General features: G+C 32.5%; 2 protein-coding genes across 2 annotated transcripts; both read left to right on the top strand.

The window, feature by feature from the left end:
- Positions 1-7,390: 7,390 nt before the first annotated feature.
- LOC113521154 (zinc finger protein GLI1-like) lies at positions 7,391-11,567 on the top strand. Its single transcript, XM_026906586.3, has 5 exons — positions 7,391-8,357; positions 8,445-8,543; positions 8,752-8,870; positions 9,212-9,373; positions 9,927-11,567. The coding sequence occupies exons 1-5, from the start codon at positions 7,391-7,393 to the stop codon at positions 10,161-10,163; spliced, it is 1,584 nt and encodes a 527-aa protein (XP_026762387.2). The 3' UTR covers positions 10,164-11,567.
- Positions 11,568-12,696: 1,129 nt separating this feature from the next.
- On the top strand, positions 12,697-23,187 carry LOC113519452 (vitellogenin-like). Its single transcript, XM_052897106.1, has 7 exons — positions 12,697-12,813; positions 15,170-17,369; positions 17,923-18,136; positions 18,243-19,218; positions 19,353-20,234; positions 20,846-21,032; positions 21,789-23,187. The coding sequence occupies exons 1-7, from the start codon at positions 12,783-12,785 to the stop codon at positions 22,639-22,641; spliced, it is 5,343 nt and encodes a 1,780-aa protein (XP_052753066.1). The 5' UTR covers positions 12,697-12,782; the 3' UTR covers positions 22,642-23,187.
- The last annotated feature ends 1,116 nt before the right edge of the window (positions 23,188-24,303 follow it).

The raw sequence follows: 24,303 nt of genomic DNA, 5'->3' as shown, positions 1-24,303 counted from the left end.
CACCCACGAGAAAGGAAGGGGTGGCGTATTCTGTACCCCTTATTGTTTGCTCCAAATGATTAAAACTATACAATAGTAAACTTAAATCAAATACCTGTTAAATTAATATATACATATATACTTTGTACAAAAGTCGATTGCTTGGGTACCTCTGTCTCATTCGTGTTTCAACCGTAAATGTTCAAAAGTAAAAAAAATAAAAAAACCGTAATTTGCACGGCTGTGTTTCGGTTAGAAGGGTGGGATATGGCGTGAATTTACTGGGTACGGAGGAATAACACCTGACTTCTCAGGAATGGCAACGCAGGGGTATCATGGGCACAGTATACTCTGTTATGTCCACGGTACTGCTCATGTCTATAGGCGACGGTTATCACTTTCCATTAGGTGGGCCGTCATCTTGTTTGCTATTCTAAGTTGTATACGTATAAAAAAAAGAGTACTAGAGTGTGGAACACACAGACGCACTTTCAACTCACACTTTGGCTATTCTTACCTTTTTAATAGGACAGACCTGACCTCCAAGGAATCTGCTATCTTCTGTTTCTTTCTACCTATCCTTAGAAGAGCGTCATAGAGTAAGTACTTAATAGTTCTAAGTTATATAAAGATACAATTAGAAATAAGATTGCGAAATAGGTATTGGTATTGATCTTATCTGAACGATTCAATAACCACACGTGTTATAGGTCATTGTACCCGAGATAATTGTGGTTACAATGTAACAGGCGAGATTAGATAGATAGGTTAGCTTGTTTGTCTGTTTGTGTCCTTCTAACCCCTGACAGAGTATTAGCTGTTAGATAATGTATATAGATTCACTAAATCGCATTTATGTTTTGTAAATTATCGTAATGTTATAACAAGAAATCGCTGGGGGGAAAGGGATTGTTAGTAATGCGGATTATCAGTCGCATTGCTAGTAATACCCTATCAGATCGACCTCCCTCCACGTGGTCACCCTTAGAAACCATCGTGCTGAATTCCAGGTGAATTCATCACGATGGGCTAATTTACCTGCCTTTTCATCTTCACCTATTACCCCTCACTGGTGACCCGCCAGCGTATACCGTTAGCGCAGGCGGGATTGCCATTCCATTATCACGTATTAATAAAAAAGCAAGAAATCACTAGTAGATTTTGTTTGTGGAAAAAATTATATTTAAAATTATCTTAAACATAAACGTATTGAAAAACTAACTGTAACTTTCTTTCAGGTTCTTCTCAGCAGATAATAATTAGGGGTAATTATTACCCCTAATTATTATCCCCTAATATTTATAATAATTAGGGGTTACAATTACGATTTAAAATCTGTTATTCAAAAAATAATATTGCATAATATACTTTTAACATATTCGAAAATAAATATTCGACTGATATAGAGTATATCTAAATGGGTGATGTCCTTCTTTCCGCCATCAATGTTCAGAGAAACCCGATATATAGATATCGGATCGGCATCCATATAACCCATGCCTAATAATAATAATCCGAACCCGGCAGCAGATTCTTAAAAAATGGTGATTTAAAAAAACTTGTAAACAAGTCTGTTTGAATTTTTTTTTATACAACTTAGAATGTCTAACAAGCTGACGGCCCACTTGATGAAAAGTGGTAACCGTCGCCTATAGACATGAGCAGTACCATGGGCATAACAGAGTATACTGTTTCGCCCATGCTTTACGGTTGAAACACGAATGGGACAGAGGTGCCCAAGCAAACGACTTTTATACAGTTTTCCTCTGGTTTAAACATTATTTCTACTCTATTCTATTTATCAATAAATTATTTAAACCATTTTGTAATTTAAAATAAATAAAACATATTGGTAAACAAACAATGAGATGGTTCATTCGTGTTTCAAACGTGAAGCAGCTATGTTTGCATGGCTGTGTTTCAGTTTGAAGGGTGGGATATGGCGTGAATTTACAGAGTACAGAGGAATAACACCTGAGTCCTTAGGAATGGCAACGCATAAGGGGTATCATAGGTGAAACAGTATACTCTGTTATGTCCATGGTATCTACTGCTACGATTACTACTTTCCATCAGGTGGGCCGTCAGCTTGTTTGCCATTCTAAGCTGCATGAAAAAGTTGGGTTGGCAACTGCAGTGAGGTCCAAATGTCTTATGCAGTGTCCCTCGCTGCAACCCATTTATCGGCCATTAAGGTCACTTAGTCGTCTGATACGACACCCACAGGGCCAGTAGACCGGAAGGGGAGCAGAAGGGATGACCCATTCTATGTCAGAACGCCACGACTTACTTAGTTATTAATACCTACACATGATAGTATTTATCCATTAACCGAGTCATTTACGTCATTTATTTCTTATCAATGTATTGTTACTATGTATTGCCAAGTTAACTTTAATATTTACTACTAATTATTAAAATTATTTTCCAATTAGCGAATCGATTTTTCTTTATATATATATAAACAACAATATATGAATAACATAACATAATAACTCCTCAGGAATGGCAACACATGGGGGATACCATTGGCGAAATATTTTACACTGTTATGTCCATGGTACTGCTCATGTCTATGGACGACGGATACCACTTTCCATCAGGTGGGCCGTCAGCTTGTTTGCCATTCTAAGTTGCATGATAAAAAAAAGATAGAAAAATATATATTATTTTAAATAAGTCTTATTATATTATATTTCAAATAAGTATATATTTGTGGTAACCGCTAAAAAATAATAATAATAAAATATTTATTCTGACACTTTAAACGAGATAAAAAGTTGCACAAAAACTTGTAGAAAGCACTTGCTGTCGGTTTTTATTAGAAAAAAAAAAACCTTTAACGGGTGCATCGCATCGTTATGTCTACACCAGCCCTTTCGTTATGAGTCATTTGTGTAAAAAAAAGTTACATCACTTTTTTTGTCATAATACTATATATATAATCATGTGCTTATTATTTTTTGTTTATCCGACTCCAGAAAGAAGGAGGTTTACAAATTCGGTTGTATTTTTTAATTATTTATTACCTTATAATTCCGTCCGTTTATAAACCGAGGTAGAAAATTCTTTTTTCACCTGAAAGAATATTTTTACAGATTGATCTTATAGAAATTTTATCAAAACCAATTCAGCAGTTTAGTTGTGAAGCCAAAGTAACTGGATTTATTACCATTGATAGATAGATAGATACTCTTTATTGTTTCCTCAAAAAGATAACAATAGTAAAATTATTATAAATATAAATAATTACAAGAAATAATCACAATGAGAAAACAATGGGCGACCTTATCGCTAAGAGCGATCTCTTCCAGACAACCTTGGAATGGAGAGGAGTAATTATAAACAGTTTGATCGGAGGCACAGTGAAATTCTATTATTTCTTAATATAGATATATGATTTATGTACTAATGTAAAATATATATCTCTACTCATTATATACACTTATATATATACACACATGTATATTGTGTGTATATATATAAGTGTATATGTACATGTATATGTTATATATATAACATCTACACAGATACATAAAAATATATAAATACTGCCTACATACATATATAAAACACTAGGTTATAAAATTGAAGTCTTTTTTGAGACACAATCTTAACCCTTACCACTCCAAGCCTTTTTTCTTTTTATTCCACCAGCTCTAAACTATAATTACGTTTTTTTTAACTTTTAGGGGCTTTTTCGAATTTTGTAAATAATATTTTATGAGTAATTACAGGATACTATATTATAATTCTTAATTCTAATCATTATAATCCCTTTTGGTATGGTACAACATTAATGTCGAGTGACACTCGACATTGGAGTGGAAAAGGTTAATTAATGCTTAATATTTTTATGTGTGGGGGGGAAAGGGATTGTTAATAATGAGGTTGAATAGCCCTATTACTAGCAATATACCGTATCAGGTCGACCTCCACGTGGTTCCCCCTGGAAACCGTCGTGACTAATTCTAGTTTAATTTGTCAGGATGGGCTAACTGACCTACTTTCATCTACATCTGTCATCCCTCACTGGTGCCCCGCCAGTGTATACCAATAGCGCAAACGGGGTTACCATAACATTATCACCCATTAAAAAAAAATTATGTTTATTTTTTTATTATGGGTGTTATTTGTTTAAATGGGTGTTAATGTTTTTTTTAATAGGTGATAATGGAATGGTAACCCCGCCTGCGCTAACGGTATATGCTGGCGGGGCACCAGTACGGGATAATATAGGATGAAACAGGTCAGTTGGCCCATAGTGACGAATTCAAATAAAATTAATCAATGGCAAAATTTTCGAAGTTTTTAGATTCCCAATACTAATAATGCCTTCCTCCCGCCCTTGAAGGTTACCATTGCTATAGTATAGACACCACACATTATCACTATGACTACCGACGCAGTGTATTTTGTCACGTCCATGGTGCAGTTATTGTCTAATAAGGACGAATGGATGGATTGTTAGTAATGGGGAGGTTAGTCCACATTGCTATCAATATACCCTATCAGGTCGACCTCCACACGACTCCCCCTGGAAACCATCGTGACCAATTTATCCCTGAATTCGTCACGATGGACTAACTGACCTACTTTTTCATCTTCACCAATCATCAGTAGTCGCTCCGCCAATGTACACCGATAGCTGGCGGGGATATCATTCCATTATCATCCATTAAAAAGACGGATGCCACTTCCTATTAGACGGGACGTCACTTTTCTGTACTTTTTTTATACGACTTAGAATGGCAAACAAGCTGACGGCCCACCTGATGGAAAGTGGTAACCGTCGCCTATAGACATGAGCAGTACCATGGACATAACAGAGTATACTGTTTCGCCCATGATATCCCCTATACGTTGCCATTTCTGAAGACTTAGGTATTATTGCTCTGTACTTTCAATGAAAAAACTGCATAGAAATAGATTGATGCAGGTGATAAAAAGAAGTTAAAAAAAAAAAACTAATATTGTAATAAATATTTTACTGAACTAGGTGTTATTTTGCGGAAGTCCATATCACTGGTTATTTCATTAGAATTATTTTGTTTAATTCCGTTACCATAAGTATATTTATTTTTTTGTTGGCAGTCACATACGAGTACATACTAATAATAGCGGAATTAAACAAAATAATTTTCACTTACCAACAGGTGAGCCGCATGCTCGTTTGCCCCCTGTGTTGTAAAAAAAATCAAATAACAAGTAAAATGGTGGTACGCAACTATAAAAAAGAATCTAAATTTAATTTTATATTTTTTTATATATATAATACATACATATATTTATATTTTTTGTTATTCATCTAGATCACAAGTCCATGAAATCTGTGAATGTATTTATGCGTTGCCAAGAAAAATTAAAATGACAGAATGATTCAATAAAAACTTATTTAAAAGGATAATGTATGGCGCCAATAGAGAATAACCTTACAAAACTATTAAATATCAAATAGCTGAATATTTTCAACTTTATTGCTAAAGTAATAAGGTTATAACCCTTTGAAAGGGCTCCACTGGGATGCAAACTCACAAATGTCGCTAGATCCACATGTGTTTAGAGCTTCAGTAGGTTTTTTTTCGCTATACCGGGATAAGATGGTTACCCGTGTTATTCCTTATTGAGACACTAATCTGTGAGGTTGTGTTTAACATTAAAAAAAAATTGTGTCAACTTTCAAGTTCGCGCCAATATTTGAAATGTTACGTTCTTTAAGTGATGCAACTTATTAAAGTACATATTTTTGTTTCATAATTGATGAAGAATTTGTCTATGCCGGTGGTAAAAGGCTTTTATTGAAAAATAAATAGGTAAGTGCTTATTATTAAATTTTAAAAATTAAAATTAAAAATTATTTTTGAAATATTAATTATGGATATAATGATGTCATTTGTTTTATTTTTTATTTGTGTATGTACTTAAATATAATATTTGTTTTATTTTTATATTTTATTTTTTTATTTATTATATTATAATTTTATTTATATTTACAAAGTTACTTAATATTATTACATAATGATATTAAATTAGTATATGTATATATTATTAATAAAAAATAAATGTCTTTTTCATAAAATCTATTAAATTAATAACAATTTTATAGGTATTTCATTGAACATTTACGTGCGTTTTTTTTATATTTTTTTGTTAAACTTAATAATTTCCTATTGATATTAAATTATCGTATGTGATTTATTATATATAAAGAGAAATATTGTTGTACATTTAATTTTTTTTTATTTCATAGTATTGATAATTTGAAATTTTATCGAAATATTAAATCTATTTCTAATATTTTTTAAGCGACAATTTTTTTAATTCTTATATAATATTTGTATTTTTTGATGTTTTCAATATAATTCAATAAATATATAAAAAATAATAAATAAATATATAATTTAAGAAAAATAATAGCAATGTGTAAAATTATTATTAAATCGTACGGAAAGGTAAACAACTATTTAGTCAAAATTAATCCATAGATTAAATATAATAATTAGCAATTAGAATAGAAACAAAAATAATAAACTGTTGTCATTAAAATACTCCGAAAGTTTATTTCTTTTGAATATAAAGAGAATCATTAAAATCAGTTCACATTTGGCGAAAATATCAGGCAACTATATATTATTCAGACAACAAAAACAATTGTTAAATTTTAACAGAAGAATTATATTTTTAATTAGATTTATTAATTGAATCTTAAAATATTAACAGAATTAATATAATAAAGGAAAAGTACTTATTATATATTTTTTATTTCTAAAAAATACTAGTGCAAATTTAATATACTTACTCTATTAATGTTTTATGTTTTATTTATTTATTCATTAGTGTATATATGTATACACGGTGGACTTAATGCTAAAGCGTTCTCTCCCAGTCAACCATAGGAAAATTTCAGAATATTCGAATGCAGTACTAGTAATTATTGATATACAAACATATATTTTATTGCTATATTTTAATTACTTGAATATACTTAAAGTATTATTTAATATTGCATCATTCTATTTATTTATTGTTAAATCAAACCCAATTAGAAGTAGGTAAGAAGTAAACAGAATAAAAAGTATTAATTAAAAAAAAAATAACATCCGATTTATTTATATCCGCAACGAATGAAATAAATACAAAAAAAAAAAAAAAAACCAACGTCTGTATAACGGACATAAGGTAGCAACAAGTTGTAACACGTGTCTCAAGAAATAATAAGAGTAAAAAGAGACTATTAAATTTATAATTCGCAGATGTCCGCGCCACGCGTGATGAGTCGCAGAGAAAGTTTATTTTTATAATAATAGCAATAGCAAAACCATATGCGGGAAGCCGAGCAAACACCACATGCCAATTACAAGCACCTAAGCTAGAGATTACTGAACTTTTGTAGGTAAATGAACTTGCCAATATGGCTGATTACGACATCGTACCTTGTTACGACGAAGATGAACTGTTTCAAGAGAAAAACGACACAGTCACAGATCTCCATGCTTATTATATGACACAGTTTAATCTAGAATTAGAAAACGCCAATAAAAAATGTAAAGACAATTTTAAATATGGCGTAGAAGAAAGTTTTGATTTTGAAGTACTTCACAATTGGGATACTGGAGCGAATAATAACACATCAGGATTCGAAGCTATAGATGAAGTTATTGAAAGTAACATTAACGACCAGAATATTAAAGAAGTTTTATTAGATCTTGATAGTATTGATTTTGATGAAAGAAGCAATACATATAACAATTATAAAGAGAACGAAAAAAATAATTATGATATCAATAACGATTACATAGATGATGAGTCGTTGATAGACGAATTATGCAGAGAAGAAAATGAAAATTGCCCACTTACACCAGAAGGATTCAATGAGGAATACTTTACTTCGGCAACTAATGATAAAAATAATATATTACCACCTATAGAAACAGCATTTTCTAAAAGGTATTGTCATTATAATAATATAGATGAACATAATGAGCAAGAGAATTTTGTTAATCAAATAAATAATACAATCATTCCTAATAATGATTTGCCACTAATTAATAGTATAGAACATTATAGTTATCCAAATAATATACTTTATAATTTGGAAAATGATAAAAAATATACACTTCCTGATACCCCAACAAGTTGTACAGAATTTAATTATGATAAAAATGAAAGAAAACTCTCAGTTTCTGAATCTATAGAGAGTGATATTCAAAGCTCAAGTTATTACGATCACGATGGGACCTCGGAAACATTTGATGAAGAAGATTTATTTATTAATTTAGATGACTTTGGTTTGATAATGGAAACAGAAAATGAAACTGGCAATGATAATAGGAATAATTATCAAAACGAAAGGAAATCAGAGAAAGACAAAAGTCAAGGTACATTTATAAAAATTGCACTAATAACAATTACGATTTCTGTATTAATGTTTAAAATATGAAATAATTAATGGTTTGTCTTTTTAGGTGAAAGAATTTGTTTATGGGAACAATGTTATGAAAGATATCCTAACCAAAATACTCTAGTGGAACACATTGAAAGAGCTCATGTCAACACATATAAAGGTAAACACCTTTACTTTTTAACTATAATTATTTAAATATTGATTACTTCATCTACGCTACCAAAACTACAAATTGAAAATATCATATCTTACATTTAATTAACCTATCTATTTATTTTAACTAATATTGCTTTTCTGTCATGTTAACGCTTATAAAAATTTCTGTGTTTTAATATAATTTTGTTGAAATCTAAATAATTTTTCTCCAGGCGATGAATTCAGTTGTCTATGGCGTGACTGCGCACGCGCACGGAGACCATTCAACGCGCGATACAAACTACTCATTCACATGCGAGTGCACTCTGGACACAAACCCAATAGATGCCATGTAAGTATCACACAAACACACACAACCATAAACACACATACACACACAGTTACTGCGACACAGCCATTTTTTGTCCACTGCTGAACGTAGAAAGGTTTTGCAAGTTGTTACCAAATTTGACAGGGAGTTTGGCAACCGCAGTTTGGCTTTTGGTGATCTTTTAAGAGGGACACTGCTGTACATCCCTTGACAATTAAGTTCCTTTAGTTGCCTCTACCTACTTGCCAAGCATGACAATTACTGGCCAAACCTCCCCTTATGGGGGAGGTATATGTTTAGCAGTGGACAGTTAATAGCTGATACGATACGAAGGTATTTTAATAAGTTTATATTTTCTACAGCATCCAGGATGTGGAAAAGCTTTCTCGCGATTGGAAAACTTAAAAATCCACGTGCGCTCACACACAGGAGAGCGACCGTATGCGTGCCCAGCTCCTCACTGCAGAAAGGCTTTCTCCAACTCCTCAGATCGAGCCAAGCATCAAAGGACGCATTTTAATGCTGTAAGTATAAGTCGCATTTTGTAATGATCTTTTAAACTTTACTGCAAGTTTGGATATAAAATTGGACACTTTGATAGTGTCATAGATGATGTAATTTACCATTTTATTTTAAAATATAAATAATTTTATTTTTAATAAACTGCCAACGAGTGTAGCTTATTGTTTGTTGGCAGTTTATTAAAAATAAAATCGCACATCCTAAATTTTGACTGATAGAGAATGCCTATAGCATTAAGTCCGCCTTTTATACCACGTTTTATTTGTTAAATTCATCTTTAATGGCTTCGAAATCTAAGGCTCGCTTCCGAAGAATATACTTCGTATGAACGGTCACATTTAGAATAAGCTCTGAAAACTTTTTCAAAAGTCGAGAGCCTGGAACTTCTAAAAAAAAAGGATTTCTAGACTGCAGCTAATACGCAAAGCCACTGCTATTGTAGGCAAACAGTATTTGCTCTTACAGTTGGACTATACACTTGCTTGCTGCTTCGATATAAAAAATATTCAATACTATAGGTATATTTGTAACTATAACTTCTCCTTTCTTTCCCAGAGGCCTTATGCATGCGGGGCTGCTGGATGTGGTAAACGGTATACAGATCCATCATCCCTTCGTAAACATGTCAAATCTCATCCTCACATAACCAACGTGCCCAGAACTTGCCTGCCGCCTTCCCGGCCCATGAAGAGACCAGAACAGGAACAACTAGTTCCAAGCTCTCCAGCTAAGTTGGCTACGTTGAGATCTATTAGAGACAAGTTGACAGTTCCCAAACTTCAGAGATTATAATTCAAAATATAATTAGGAATAAAGGACGACAATTTATTTTTGAAATGGACAGCTTTTTGTTTATATTGAAGATATATATATGACTGATTACTATACCATAAACATACCTAATATGGTTTATCTTGGATATACCAGCCCTATTGTTGGCAATATACTCTGACAGGTCGATCTTTACGCAGTTTTCCTTGAAAACCATCGTGGTTAATTCTTGTGAAATTCGTCACGACGGGCCAACCGACCTGCTTTCATCTTCACCCATCATCTCTCACTGGTGTTTCGCCAGCGTATACCAATAGCGCAGGTAGGGTTACCATCCCATTATCATTCTATAAAAAAAATAGGATTCATAAGGAAAAGTGTTATAATTTTGTCAAACAACTGAATAGCGACCAAATACAAATTGTTAATAATTACATAATCTGTTATTACTGTTATAATTATTGTGACGTTTATAATGAGATAGTTAAATTTATATGAATAAGTACTTATTTTATATGTAAGTAAATTGAAGCTCAATCAAAGACTGATGCAATTAAATTGGCTCAATTAATTAGTTTAAATTTGATTTATCGTGCTGAGAAGCACTCAAAATTATTTTGTAATTAAAGTATTAAATAGTAACTAAAGTATTATTAAATGGTATTCATAAAATAAATCTTGTAATAAAAAGATATGAATAATACGGAAAGTATGCAGTTACATTCTTTATAGAATAATAAATAGTGGAATCTTTAGAAGTTCAATGAATTTAAAAAAAAAAATAGCAGCAATTAGAATATTTTTTATGAATTATATAATTCATTTGTAAAAATTATATACATAAATGAAATAAAAGTTTTAATTAAATATTAATTAATATGTCTTTTTGAATAAATAATGAAAGCTTTTTAAAAATTGTACTAGTAACATTTTATAACCATGTAACTACATAATAAAATCACTTTGTAACTTAGTAACGAAACGTAAACCAGGTTCTACTTCTATCGTTATGTAAATAGGAACTTTTTATATTAGATATTAATTACTTATATGTTTTAAATTGTAGAAATTAATAATGGTATGTTTGTGTCGAACACAGATCTCACTTGAAAGACATGCAAACGTTTAGCATTTTTACAAATTTTAACTTTAAAGTTTTGTATAAGAAGTTTCTCCAATTACACCTATCATTGCTCAATTTTTATATGATTTATATATTTCTTTTTATTATATGTATAAGTAATATTAAGTTATTAATTAAATTAGTTCTAGATTAAGTACAAAATGTACAATTATGCTTTCCAAAAGAATCTCCTGAAATAATTAAGTTATTTCATAAGATTTTTCCATTAATAAGATCTCTAATTTAGTATTTTTTAATATTAATATCTTAAAAGACAGAAACTGTCATTAATATTTGTAAATGCTCATTAAAATTGAATAAGAAATATATGTAAGTTCAAATTATTTTGCTTTTTTTTTTGAACTCGACTCAATTTGGCACAGGTAAACATAATTTTTGAAATAATATACAACCTATGTTACTCTCTGATAATGTAGTTTTCTATAGGTGAAAGAATTTTCAAAATCACTTGAGTAGTTTCGGAGTTCGTTCGTTACAAACAAACAATCAAATCTTTCCTCTTTATAATCCTTAATAATATTATAAATGTGAAAGTTAGTTTGTTTGCTTGTCTACAACCTTTTAGCGTCTTAACAGCTTAACCAAATACTCAGCTATTATTTTTTTGAACCGACTTCATAAAAACGATTCTCAATTCAGTCGTATTTTTTTTTCATGTTACCTGATAATTCCATGAGTCTGGAAAATCTGGGAAAAATTTTTATATCTGAAAGGATACACTTATTTATTGGTCCCATAGAAATTTTATCAGAATCTATCGTTGAAATCGTCACGATGGGCTAACTTACCTGCCTTTTCATCCTCACCTTTCACCGCTCACTGGTACCCCGCCAGTGTACGAGTATACCGATAGCGCAGGCGGGGTTACCATGCCATTTTCACCCATTAAAAAATATAATTATATAATTAAGCTTTAATGTAAACATACACAAAATATGTAAAATAAATAAATATACATACATATAATAAATATATACATAAAATATTACTGTAAGAATTAATTAACTGTATTAAAAGAGCAAATACATCACTACATAGTATAAAACGAAGTCGCTGTCGCTGTCTGTCCGTCTCTATGTATGCTTCAAACTTTAAAACTACGCAACGTATTTTGAAGCAGTTTTTTTTAATAGATAGAGTGATCAAGAGGAAGGTTTATATGTAAAATACATGCATAATATAGTAGAAAAACACTGATAAATTTAGAGGTTTCTAATGTGATGTGATGTAATGTGCACCCGTGCGAAGCCGGGGCGGGTCGCTAGTAATAGACACTATCTCAATTCGAGGTTACCCTCTCTATTAAATCGAGACTTCTGAACACAAACATCCATACAATGTGGTTATCTCAAACCTAGTTGCAGGTCATTGAAAATTTACAATTTTCTTTAATTATATACACACGTGTATATACAATATATAAGACAGATGCCGATAAAATATTATCAGAAGTATACTTCTCTTAGGACCAGAAAGATCTGTGCTTCGGAGGCGACATGCAACTTTTGGTTCTAACGGCGTTTATCGGTAAGTGATTTTAAGTTGTTCTTTAATAGTGTACTATAATAGACTACTAAGATCGTAAGTTCGAAACTAGCTGATGCAAAATCTTTGTGTCAGTTTAAATTTACAGTGAATGAAAATATTGTTAAGAAACCAAATTCATTGCAGTGACAGCGGTAGACTTGTTTGCTCTAACCTTCATGAAATAATTAAATTTAATCAAATAAACTTAATTATATTTTATGAAAAGATTGATGAATGTGGAAGAAGCGAAAGAGGTTTGTTTGAATCGAAGCATTTGGCGTTCCATTGTTTCTGCCTACCCTAATGGGAGACAGGCGTGACAGATATGTATGTATGTATGTATGTAAACTTAATTATAAGCATTTTAGGCCATTTAATAATAGAATAGGTCACCTCTTCCTTTCTCATGAATTCGTAAGATGTGATTAAGGAAAGGTAAAGGATAGGCAGCAGCGTTGCTCTTAAAATATTTCCAAAGCCTAATTGCGGTTGCTAATGCGCCTGCCAGGCGTGGCAACTATTGGTAAACTCTCTCAAGGAAAGGCTTATGTTCAGCAGTGGACTATTAAAGGCTATAGGCTTGTGTTATAGGCTTGTCTATAGGCGACGGTTATCGCTTTCCATCAGGTGAGCCGCCAGCTTGTTTGCCATTATAAGTTGCTTAAAAAAATAGGCATGAGCAGTATCATGGACATAACAGAAATATACTGTTTCGCTCATGATGTCCCCCATGAGTTGCCATTCCTGAGGACTAAGGTGTTATTCCTCTGCACCCTGTAAATTCACTGCCATATCCCACCCTTCAAATCGAAATAGAGCCGTGCAAACACACGCGACTTTTGCACAAAGTCTAATGATATGTAAAACTTTTCAAAATTTTGTATCGATAACATCATTAGTTGCTTGATAAATATAACGTTGTGACAGACGGACAGACAAAGTCGTACCATAAGGGTAACTCTGTACCTTTTTGACACGGAACCTTAATAACCGAAGCGAAGCTTATTTATTTACTATCTTTTATTATTTATAGCTTAAAGCTATAAATTAAAAAAAAAATGTGTTACAACTTTTGGTTGTGTAAACACAAATTCTTAAATTTTTACTTAAGATGAACAAATTGATTTTTATTTAAAAAAAAATCATTAACAGTTTTGTAAAGTGTTAGTGATTTTTATTAATATAGAAGTTTATTATTATGTTAATCATATTTGTGACTAGCTTTTTGCCCGCTGTTTTGTACAGAAATAGGGAAACCAACGAAATGAATCACTTTTAGATTGCTAATCGATATAAATCATACACCATTTGGAATCAACTTCCAGCAGCAGTATTTCCGAACCGATACGACAACATAACCTTCAAGAAAAGAGCATATTCCTTTTTAAAAGGCCGGCAGCACACCTGCAATGCCGTTAGTGTTGTGGGTGACCATGGGCGGCGGTAGTCACTTACCATCAAGTGAGCCGCATGCTCGTTTGCCCCCTGTGTTGTAAAAAAAAAAAAAAAAAATACACCAGGTTTTAAGTCGATTCTTAAGAAATATAATTCTAAAAATGCATGATGCCGGAACGAACATGCTTTGGCATCTATTAATCGTATAAATAGAAGGGGTGTTAATTTTTCTTAAATATCTTCTATGTACAGACATGATGTAGATACAATTGTATTATAATATTTCTAGATATATAGAATCACGATCAGTATTTTTTATTTATATAAAATTTGTTTTATAAGTACAATAGTATAATATTTTTTTATTATATGATATCTGACTTGTCCAGTAGAGAATGCTACTAGCATTAAGTCCGCCTTTTGTACCTTATTTTATTTTGTATTAGATTATGTTCAAGTCGATAACAAACATTCGATTAGAATTAGAATATTTAGTTTTAAAACATTATAATTGATGGCACTCGGAAGACTCCGTTGAAGGTTCCGTACTAAAATACATGTATTTGTAAAATTTCCGACTTAGTCCATCTGTCTTTTAGTCTCTCTTAGCGCATAAGCTTGTTCATGTGATTACATTTTTAACCTTATGTGTTACGAAGTGAAGTAATTTTAACTGGCATATAATTTACATCTATTTAATATCATTAATACAATAAATATGTGTGGACATAAATCTATTGAATATTTAATTATTAGAGGAAAGTTTATATTAAAATAAAATACAAATAAATTAATAGTCATATTCTAATGCATTATCAATGATTTTTCATCTCAGGAAATAAAAACTTATTTACAGATAATTTTACTCATGGAACACTCTTTGTTAGGATCTAATTCGTACTCGGTTCATTTTTACTTTATCGATTCCTATAACCCATTATGCAATTGTTTTTTGTTGCAGCCGCTTTCGGTACTAGCCAGCTCAGCCTCACCGCAGGAAACCATATGTGGCAGGTCGGGAAGCTCTATCACTACGATGTCAAATCCCATACCCTGGCTTACCAAGAAGAAGGCCCACGAACTGGAAGTGCGTTTAGAGCACGCTTCATAATCCGTGTTGTAGCTCCTGGCTATTTACAAGCTAAACTTGAAAACCCTGAACACACTCTAATACATCATGAGTTTCAAAACAATAACGAACTCCCAAAAGACCTTACATACCAACCTGTACCAAACCTGGATCAACATTTCGAGTTCTTGGTTGTTGAGGGTCGTGTCAAGTCTCTCAATCTGCCTTCAACTTTGCCTCTTTCCCGCGAGAACTTACTCAAAGGTCTGCTCAGTGCTCTGCAAGTCGATTTCTCTACCTATAGATACATACGTAGCTCTCATAACAGCTACGACAAAGACACCGATCAAGGACTATTCAAGAAGATGGAAACTGATGTTACGGGTGATTGTGAAACTCTCTACAGTGTCTCTCCAGTAGCATCTGAATGGCGTCGTGAGATCCCCCATTTTGCATCTGCTGATGAACCAATAGAGATAACAAAGAGCAAGAATTACCACCACTGTCACCACAGAGTTGACTACCACTTTGGAGTTCCAGAGGGGGCTGAATGGACTGGTACAGCCCATAAATCACACGAAGAACAATTCATAAGTCGCAGCACAGTGTCTCGTATTCTTATGGGTAAACAGGGCCCTATGTATAAATCTGAAACCACCAGTATCGTTCATGTACACCCTCATTTGTATGGCAAGCAAAAAGCTCGGGTACACAGTCAGGTCACTTTAAAACTGGTCTCTTATGAACAAGATAATGAAGAAGTTTGGCCTAAAATTGAAAGCGGTCGCTTTATTGAGAATTTATTATACTCTATATCATCTAAACAAATAACTATTAGTGACAGTTCATCCTCATCTTCTTCAGAGTCTAAAGAAATGAATTCTCAAGTTGAGAATGCTCAAAATAGAATGCGTCGTTCTTTAAGCAAATCTTTTCACATTGACAAGATGATTGTAAATCAGAACAATGAAGCTAGTTCTTCTAGTTCATCTATGTCTTCTAGCTCCAGTGAACAAGACTCTTTCATAAATGATGACATTCCTAAAATTAATGAACCTGCATATGCTGCATTATACATGACACCTCAAAACCGTGTTGACAAAAAACAGAGCATAATGAATGCTCAAAAACTTGTACAGGATATTGCTCAACAATTACAGCATCCTAATAATATGCCTAAAGCAGATGCACTTTCGAAATTCGGTATTCTCGTCCATATCTTAGCTTCTATGAGTTTAGAACAATTAACTCAGACTAGCAAAAACTTTGAAATCGCTATATCTTCCAACAACAATATTAAATCTGATATGTGGATGGTTTACCGTGATGCTGTAGCCCAAACTGGTACTTTACCTGCATTCCAACAAATTAAAGTCTGGATTCAGACTAAAAAATTACAAGAAGAGGAAGCAGCACAAGTGATCGCAAGTCTTGCTGGCACATTGCGGTATCCCACTAAGGACCTTATGTTGCAGTTCTTCGATTTTGCTATGAGCGATGAAGTGAGACAACAGAAACATCTCAATGACACAGCTTTAATTGTTGCTACTAGATTTATTAATAGAGGACATGTCAATAATGATACTGCTCATAACTTCTATCCTACTCACATGTATGGCCGTTTCTGTAGTCGACATGATCCATTTGTAGTCGAGAAGGTACTTCCCCGTCTTTCTCAAGAATTTAAAAACGCTGTGGAACAGGAGGATAGTAGAAAGGCTCAGGTATACCTGAAGGCAATTGGCAACCTAGGGCATCGTTCCGTTTTAGAAGTATTCGCTCCTTACTTGGAAGGCAAAATCCCTGTATCTACATACCTTCGCCGTGAAATAATCGAGCATTTGGATGTACTCTCATACCAGAAATGTCACTACACACGTGAGGTTTTATACAAAATCTTGAGAAATACCGCTGAACCTTATGAAGTGAGAGTTGCTGCTATACATAACATTATGATATCCAACCCAACAACTTCGATGATGATGGCTATGGCTAAAATGACTCATGATGATCCCAGTATTCATGTTCGTGCATCTTTAAAAACAGCTATTGAATCTGCTTCTAAATTGAAGAATATTCGGTATTTAGACCTGTAAGTAATTTATTTACTTTTTTTATTAAAAATTCTCATCATGGTCATCATATCAACCATTATCTGTCCACTGCTGAACTTAAGCCTCTCCTATAAACTACCATAAAGAACGATCCTGAGTCACCTGCATTTACTGACTTCCTGCAATACATTTGAGGTTGTTACTCCACTTAGGAGGGGCTCATACTACATTGCGTTTGCCCGTACGGGATTACAACTCAAGAGCCTTTCTTCATCATCGATTGTCGGTTCTTCGAGCTATATGATCAACCCATTGCCATTTTAGCTTACTTATCCTTTGGGCTATGTTGGCCACTTTCTAATGAATTTAATATTACATAGGTATTAACCTATACCTATGTGACATAAAATTAATTCCTTCCGGATTATTAACACATTAACTCATTATTACAATAAATAATTATTTCATTATGGAGATACAGTTACAATACTTTCTATTAAATGTTTGTGCATATACAAGTAGGTATTTAGAAATAAGTACGTTAGGACATCTTTTTAAATAAATTAAACGTTTTTGTTTAATTTTCCATAGAGCAAGAACAGCGAAAGCTGCAATGGGGATGGTGACGAAGGAAGAATTTGGACATCAGTACTCTAAAAAGAAACTCGATGACTATTATGATAAAGAATATGAGATGGGTATCTTGAAAGACTTGTCTACCATTGGAAGTCATGGCAGCTTAGCGCCTAATTATGTGAAATACTCTATAAAGAGTAAATCAAAAGGCTGGAACAGCAATAATCAGGTATCTGAAATTTAAGAATATATTTTATTTATCATATTATATTTAAAAACAGTAATATTCTTCTATTTTGTGATGATAATTTAACAGATTATTTTCTTTCTTCCAGATTTCAGCTTCATTCTCAAACGTAGATCAGTTTATTGATTACTTTAAATATCTTTTTAGTCAAATGTATAGAAAACAAGAAATGTCACAAGACCCTAACCACAAATATTCAGCTGAGAAAATCTCTGAAATGCTGAATATCAAATACAATGACTTCAAATCTATGGAAGCTGCTTTTTATTTAGAGATACTGAACCAACAAAGGTTGTTCACTTTCAGTGAATCAGATATAAAACAACTACCTAAATTTATATCACAGTACTTCTCCAACCTTAATAAGGGCATTGAGCAACATTATACGAAGATTTTTAACCAGCAACAAGTAGCTGTGATGTTCCCGGTGGCTATGGGTGTACCATTTATCTTTAAATATAAAGAACCTACAGTTGTTCATATTCAGGGCAAACTTAAAGGTCAACACAAAGAGGGCAAAGTGTTCGTTAAGAAAGAGATACACCTGACATATGCAAGAAACCTTGACGGGAGTGTTGGTTTTCTGGATACTATTTCTAATCAATATCCTTGTACAGGTGTAGTCAATAAATTGCAAGTAAATGTCCCCTTGAAGTTGCACTTAGGCATGAATTTACAAGAGGTACAACTCAGCTTGGAACCCCTACATCCCGATCAAGACTATAATCTTCTCCATTACAGCGTATGGCCGTATACCGCTAACCAAAAGAAAGATAGTCTGATTCCAGTTTCCCAGGATACCACTACTAAAGTTATCGATCGTGAATTCAAGACATCAAGCATTGACACTAAGTTTGGGCAATCCGTTGGCATGCAGTTCCAATTCCAAGGATACTCGTATTCTTCAGATTACAAGAACATGAAAAGCATGTGCAATTGTCGTAATTTGTTCGTGAACTTTGTTTCCGTACTCTCACAAAAGGATGTGGCGCTAACACATTACAACCTAAAATACCTCGCTAAACAAAGCCAAAACAAACGAGTTACTTTTACTGCGGTCCACGGTAAGTGTTAAAATTAGTTTTCTCGTTATCGTTATCCCATTGGAATAAACCTGTATATGACTAAATATATTCAAATGATTTAAAACTATTCAATAACTGGGACTGTCCGCTTAAAATTCTATTTCCTTTTTCAGATACATTCTACAATCAAAAACAAAACACGAAACAGGAATATACGGTATCTGATGTGGAAGACGTCAAACCAAACAGTGAAAGTCGCCGTAAAGAAATGCTCAATCGCGTCGTTCCAGATATCAACACTGCAAAAGTTATAGTCGTTGATTTAAGTGTCACCTTTGAGGGTACGCAACAAATAGAATACGTTTTTACATCTGCAACGGCCAAAAGTCCGATTGACCATAAAATTCACTTTACATTCTTTGCTGGTAGAAATTCTCCACAACATGGAAACCACCAAGTAAATGGTATAGGCATGCTCATAAAGCCAGAAATGTCTTTCTTAAACTTCTTTAAGGCTTTCGATAAAGAGATAAAGGCGGTATTTGCTTTTGACGTGAAGTACGGTCAAAATGGAAGCATTAATGTCAAAGGATTCTCAGAGCGCAGCAAAAAATATGAAGAGTTACTTAAAAATCATCCCTTGGCTAAGGTGTGCAAAGATCAGATGTCTCTGAACAATTACTATCAAGAAGCTTGCCACAAAATGATCGTGTTAGCTCACGCACCTGATTTCATGAAGGCGTCAGTCACATATAAGGAAATTAGTCCTCGAGTCAGAGGATTATTGAGCCAAGCTTACAAAATGTTAGAATATTTAGTTTACTTAAGATCAGAAACAAACCCAATGAAGGTCACACCTGATGGGAAAGTAGAGATTGCTGCTCAAATTTCCTATTTTCAACGATCTATGGATCTGGTTATAAATTCGAGAATGGGTGAACTGCACATTAAAGATCTTCCTATGCCAGAAGCGTCGGCTAATGCTCTTGCTTTGTACACACCTTTCAAATCGAATCAGCGTGTAAACAACTATTACACAAGTCATCAGTATTTGCGTAAGTAATTTAACTATATAATTAATAACAAGTATTATTAACTGATATTCTACAAGAGTTTTAAAGTTGTTATTGAACAATGGTGGTGTTATACTACGTGTGTTGCACGGAATCTCCTATATGATACACTAAATAAATTTTGTTTTCTTTTATATTTTTTTATGTAACTAACAATGGCAAACAAGCTGATAGCCAAAATACGACCTAATCAGCACCGCTGCTTCAAATTAAAATTAGAAAGCATAATTTTTTATGAATACAGAATTCGAAAAGTTGTTATCCGTTGAAAAGAGCCCGCAAGAAACTTAACAGTTATATACTCTTAATCTCTACAAACATAATGTGTATTTATTTAAATGTACTGTCTAAAATAACATGGGTCTTAAAAAGTTCATGCACGATCGACTAACACCATGCACATTTATCCTTCAAGTACTCATTTAGTGTGTAATAGGCTTTGGCCAATAAGTGTCTTTTAAAAACAGTTTTGAATTTATTAAAAAAACAGTGATTTCACTGCAGAAACACGAGTAGGTTAGAAATACCCAAGCTGATGACTTTAAATAAAGTCTCCCTTTCTTCAACTTTATATTTTATATATTATTTTTTAGCTTACTGCACTGTGGACGAGAGCAAAATTAAAACCTTCAGCAACCGTGCCTACGATTATAAACTGAGCAAGTCCTGGCACGTTGTGATGCTGAACATGCCTAGTGAACCTGAGTCCCACAAAGACAAACTGGTTGTCCTTAGCAGAAGACCGACTGAAAAGCAACAAGAAATATATATTTCTTACAGGTATACTTGTACACTGTTTTTATTTTAAAAAGTGATGTTTTTATAGGTTCAAACTTTTTTATGTAATCAAGAATGGCAAAGACATTCAAGCTCCACCTGAAGTAAAGTAGTAATAAACAGCTTTCAAATACAAATTATTTGAGTAGGTACGAAATATTCTAAATTATCATATCGGCAAAGTAACTGCCAGTGTTCATATTATTTTTTCTATGCTTATAATACTTAAGAGGATTCATAATATTTTTGATGAAATTCCTTATTTTTTCACACACTTTCAATAAATATGATTAAAAGGTTCTGTTAAACTATGGGTATTTATGCAAAAAAACCAGCAACTTTAACGATATAATTAATACGGGTGTAAACTTTATCAACTGTAAAAAGAATTATCTAAGTTGGTTTTTAAATTAGCGAAGATATCTCGTCAAGTACACACAAAAAACTGAAGATTGATAACATAAAAAAGCTTACTTCAATTGTGACAATTAGTAAAACAGTTATTTTAAAAACTAAACTATTTAATCAATTTTGATAGGATTTCTATGAGACCAATCTATAAGTATATCCTTTTGGATCAAAAATGATTTCCAAATCAGTTCAGAACTGATTGAGTTATAAAGTAACAAACAAAAAAAAATACAACCTAATTGAGAACATCCTTTTTTGGAGTTGTTTAAAAAATACAGGTAAATGGAGAATGTCGTCAAAATAAAGTATTTGAGAAACGAAATTTAATTTTATTCGTTTGATCAACAGGCCAAAAACTAGCAGTCTGCACTTGGAGGTCGAAATACAGCCACCAAAGGATGGTTTGAACAAGTACACCGTAAAAGTCAACACCAATTCCAAGAAGATCTCCGAAGGTGACCTCACCATCTACTGGGATGATGTCAAGGAAATCCCTCTTCTTCAGTACTATACTTACTCTGATGGTGTCCTGGTTCTGGACATAAAGGAAGAGCGTCTCCGCCTTATGTACGATGGTCAAAGACTTGTACTCTTGTCAAAGAAAGACCGAAAGACCAATAGAGGCATTTGTGGACGAATGACCGGAGCACCGCGTTTCGATTACCTCACTCCATTTGGACTTGTCGACTTGCCTGAACATTACGGCGCTGCCTTCTCCCTAGATGATGAAAATGCTGATCCAAAAACGAAAGAATTGCTGGAACAGGCCAAGAAAGTTGCTTACCAAGTGAAATATCAGTATACAACAATTTTGAATTCTAGCGTTGAATGGATGAACACCATGCAGTTAAGTTCATCATCATCATCATCTTCCTCGTCTGAGGATAAATCTAGTACGCACAATGTATACAGATCGAGGAACTATTCGAAACAGCGGGAGGAGTGCCAATTGAAGGAACAGGTGCAATATTACGAGAATCACGGTGAGATCTGCATATCAATCAAACCTATCCAGTCCTGCCAACAGCACTGTAATCCAAAACAGTATACGGTCCAATCTGTCGAGGTCATTTGCAGGCCTAAGATTGATCAACAATACAAGATGTACAGAGACGAAATACGCCGAGGTGGCAACCCTAAAGTGTCCGGGCTTTCTAAATTAGTTCAATACAGGGTACCTAGCGCGTGTACAGCGTATTAAATTAAGAAACAAAAATCTTGGTATGTTTTAATGGCTTTCTGAATATTTTACATAATGTAAATTTAATTGTGTATTATATACATATAGTATTATAAAGGATATTATCAAATTTATGTATTTATAGTATCAAGTATAATTATTAGTTTTATTAATTATGTAGTTTTATACTATGTGAATAATATATATATATATATATATATATATATATATATATATATATATATATATATATATATATTTATATATATATTTATATATACACGAGTATATATATATTTATTTATTATCATATGTTTAATGTATAGAATATATTTAATTACACATATATATAGTTATATATCATGTCTATATATGTATTTATATTGTATTTAATTATATTTTTATATTATCAATATGTATATATTATATATGTATATATTATATATTTATATTATTATAATCTCAGGTTTAGAATAGAGCAAAAGGCATAATGAAAAGTAAAAAAAATAATAATAATAAAATTACGTTTATCGTAAGTATAGATATAAAATTAAATAGTTTTATTTCTTTTTCATTTTTTTATTATGGCAAATATGGCCCACTGCGTTTAGATTTATAACATCCTTAAACTAATTTCTTAAATTCCTACCTCCTTATTCATAAAAACGTCAAACCTCTTATGAAGTTATTTTAGATATGAAATGTTTGGTTTTTTTTCTGTTGTGCTAATTTCTCTATTTGAAAGAGAGAGAGAGAGAGAAAACACTAACAGTTAAAACAGTATTTATGAATAAGGGGGTTATATTATAAATCTTTTCTCTTCACTGTAGTAATAGCTAAAAAAAATATATTGTTTTATCTGTGTTAATATTAAAAATATTATACAAAGGGAAAATAGAGGATAAAAAAGGAAGGGAAAGACCGATAAATAACTACATGAAATAGATCATAAAAACACTTGGGGACATGTTATACAGAGATTTTAAATATATAGCCTGGAATAGAGCTGACTGGAAGAGATTACATTGTACATGAATTAATTGCTCCGACAAGAGACAATTCTTAAATAATATAAAAAATGTTATAAATACTAAAATGAGATGTTTATTACCTTTTATCACCTTAACAAATTATCCAATTTTCAGGATTTTTTTTATTGTTTCTGAATATGTATATTATTATGTGATGATATTACAGTATTGTGATAGGCATTTTATATAACGTTTTTCGAACTAAACTAAATATTACTAAATAGTATATGTAAATTAATATTATTCCAAGAAATATATATTTTAAAATTTAAAGCCGGTTTTGTATTCGAGAAAAAGTAAGAAAAAATTTATAACTCTATACATATTGTTCCTTTGCCTTACACATTTTGACAGCTTACGACAAATTTAAAAAATGTGTACTAGGTTAGAGATGTACATGCTGTAATGCGTGTACGTTTAATATAATAGTTAAATGAAACGTTTTAACGATTTTTTTTAATCGGTGAAAATGGCATGGCGGCCCCGTCTGTGCTATCGGTATACGCTGGCGGGGCACCAGTGAGGGATGATAGGTGAGAATGAAAAGGCAGCCCAGTTAGCCCACTGTGACGAATTCAAGTCACGATAGTTTCCAGGGGGATCTGCGCCACGTGGAGGACGACCTGATAGGGTATATTGATAGCAATGGGGA

This window comes from Galleria mellonella, unplaced genomic scaffold (assembly GCF_026898425.1).
Source record: "Galleria mellonella isolate WM207_F2 unplaced genomic scaffold, CSIRO_AGI_GalMel_v1 utg352, whole genome shotgun sequence".
NCBI classification, from domain to species: Eukaryota; Metazoa; Arthropoda; class Insecta; order Lepidoptera; family Pyralidae; genus Galleria; species Galleria mellonella.
This window is presented reverse-complemented; position numbering and strand designations above follow the sequence as displayed.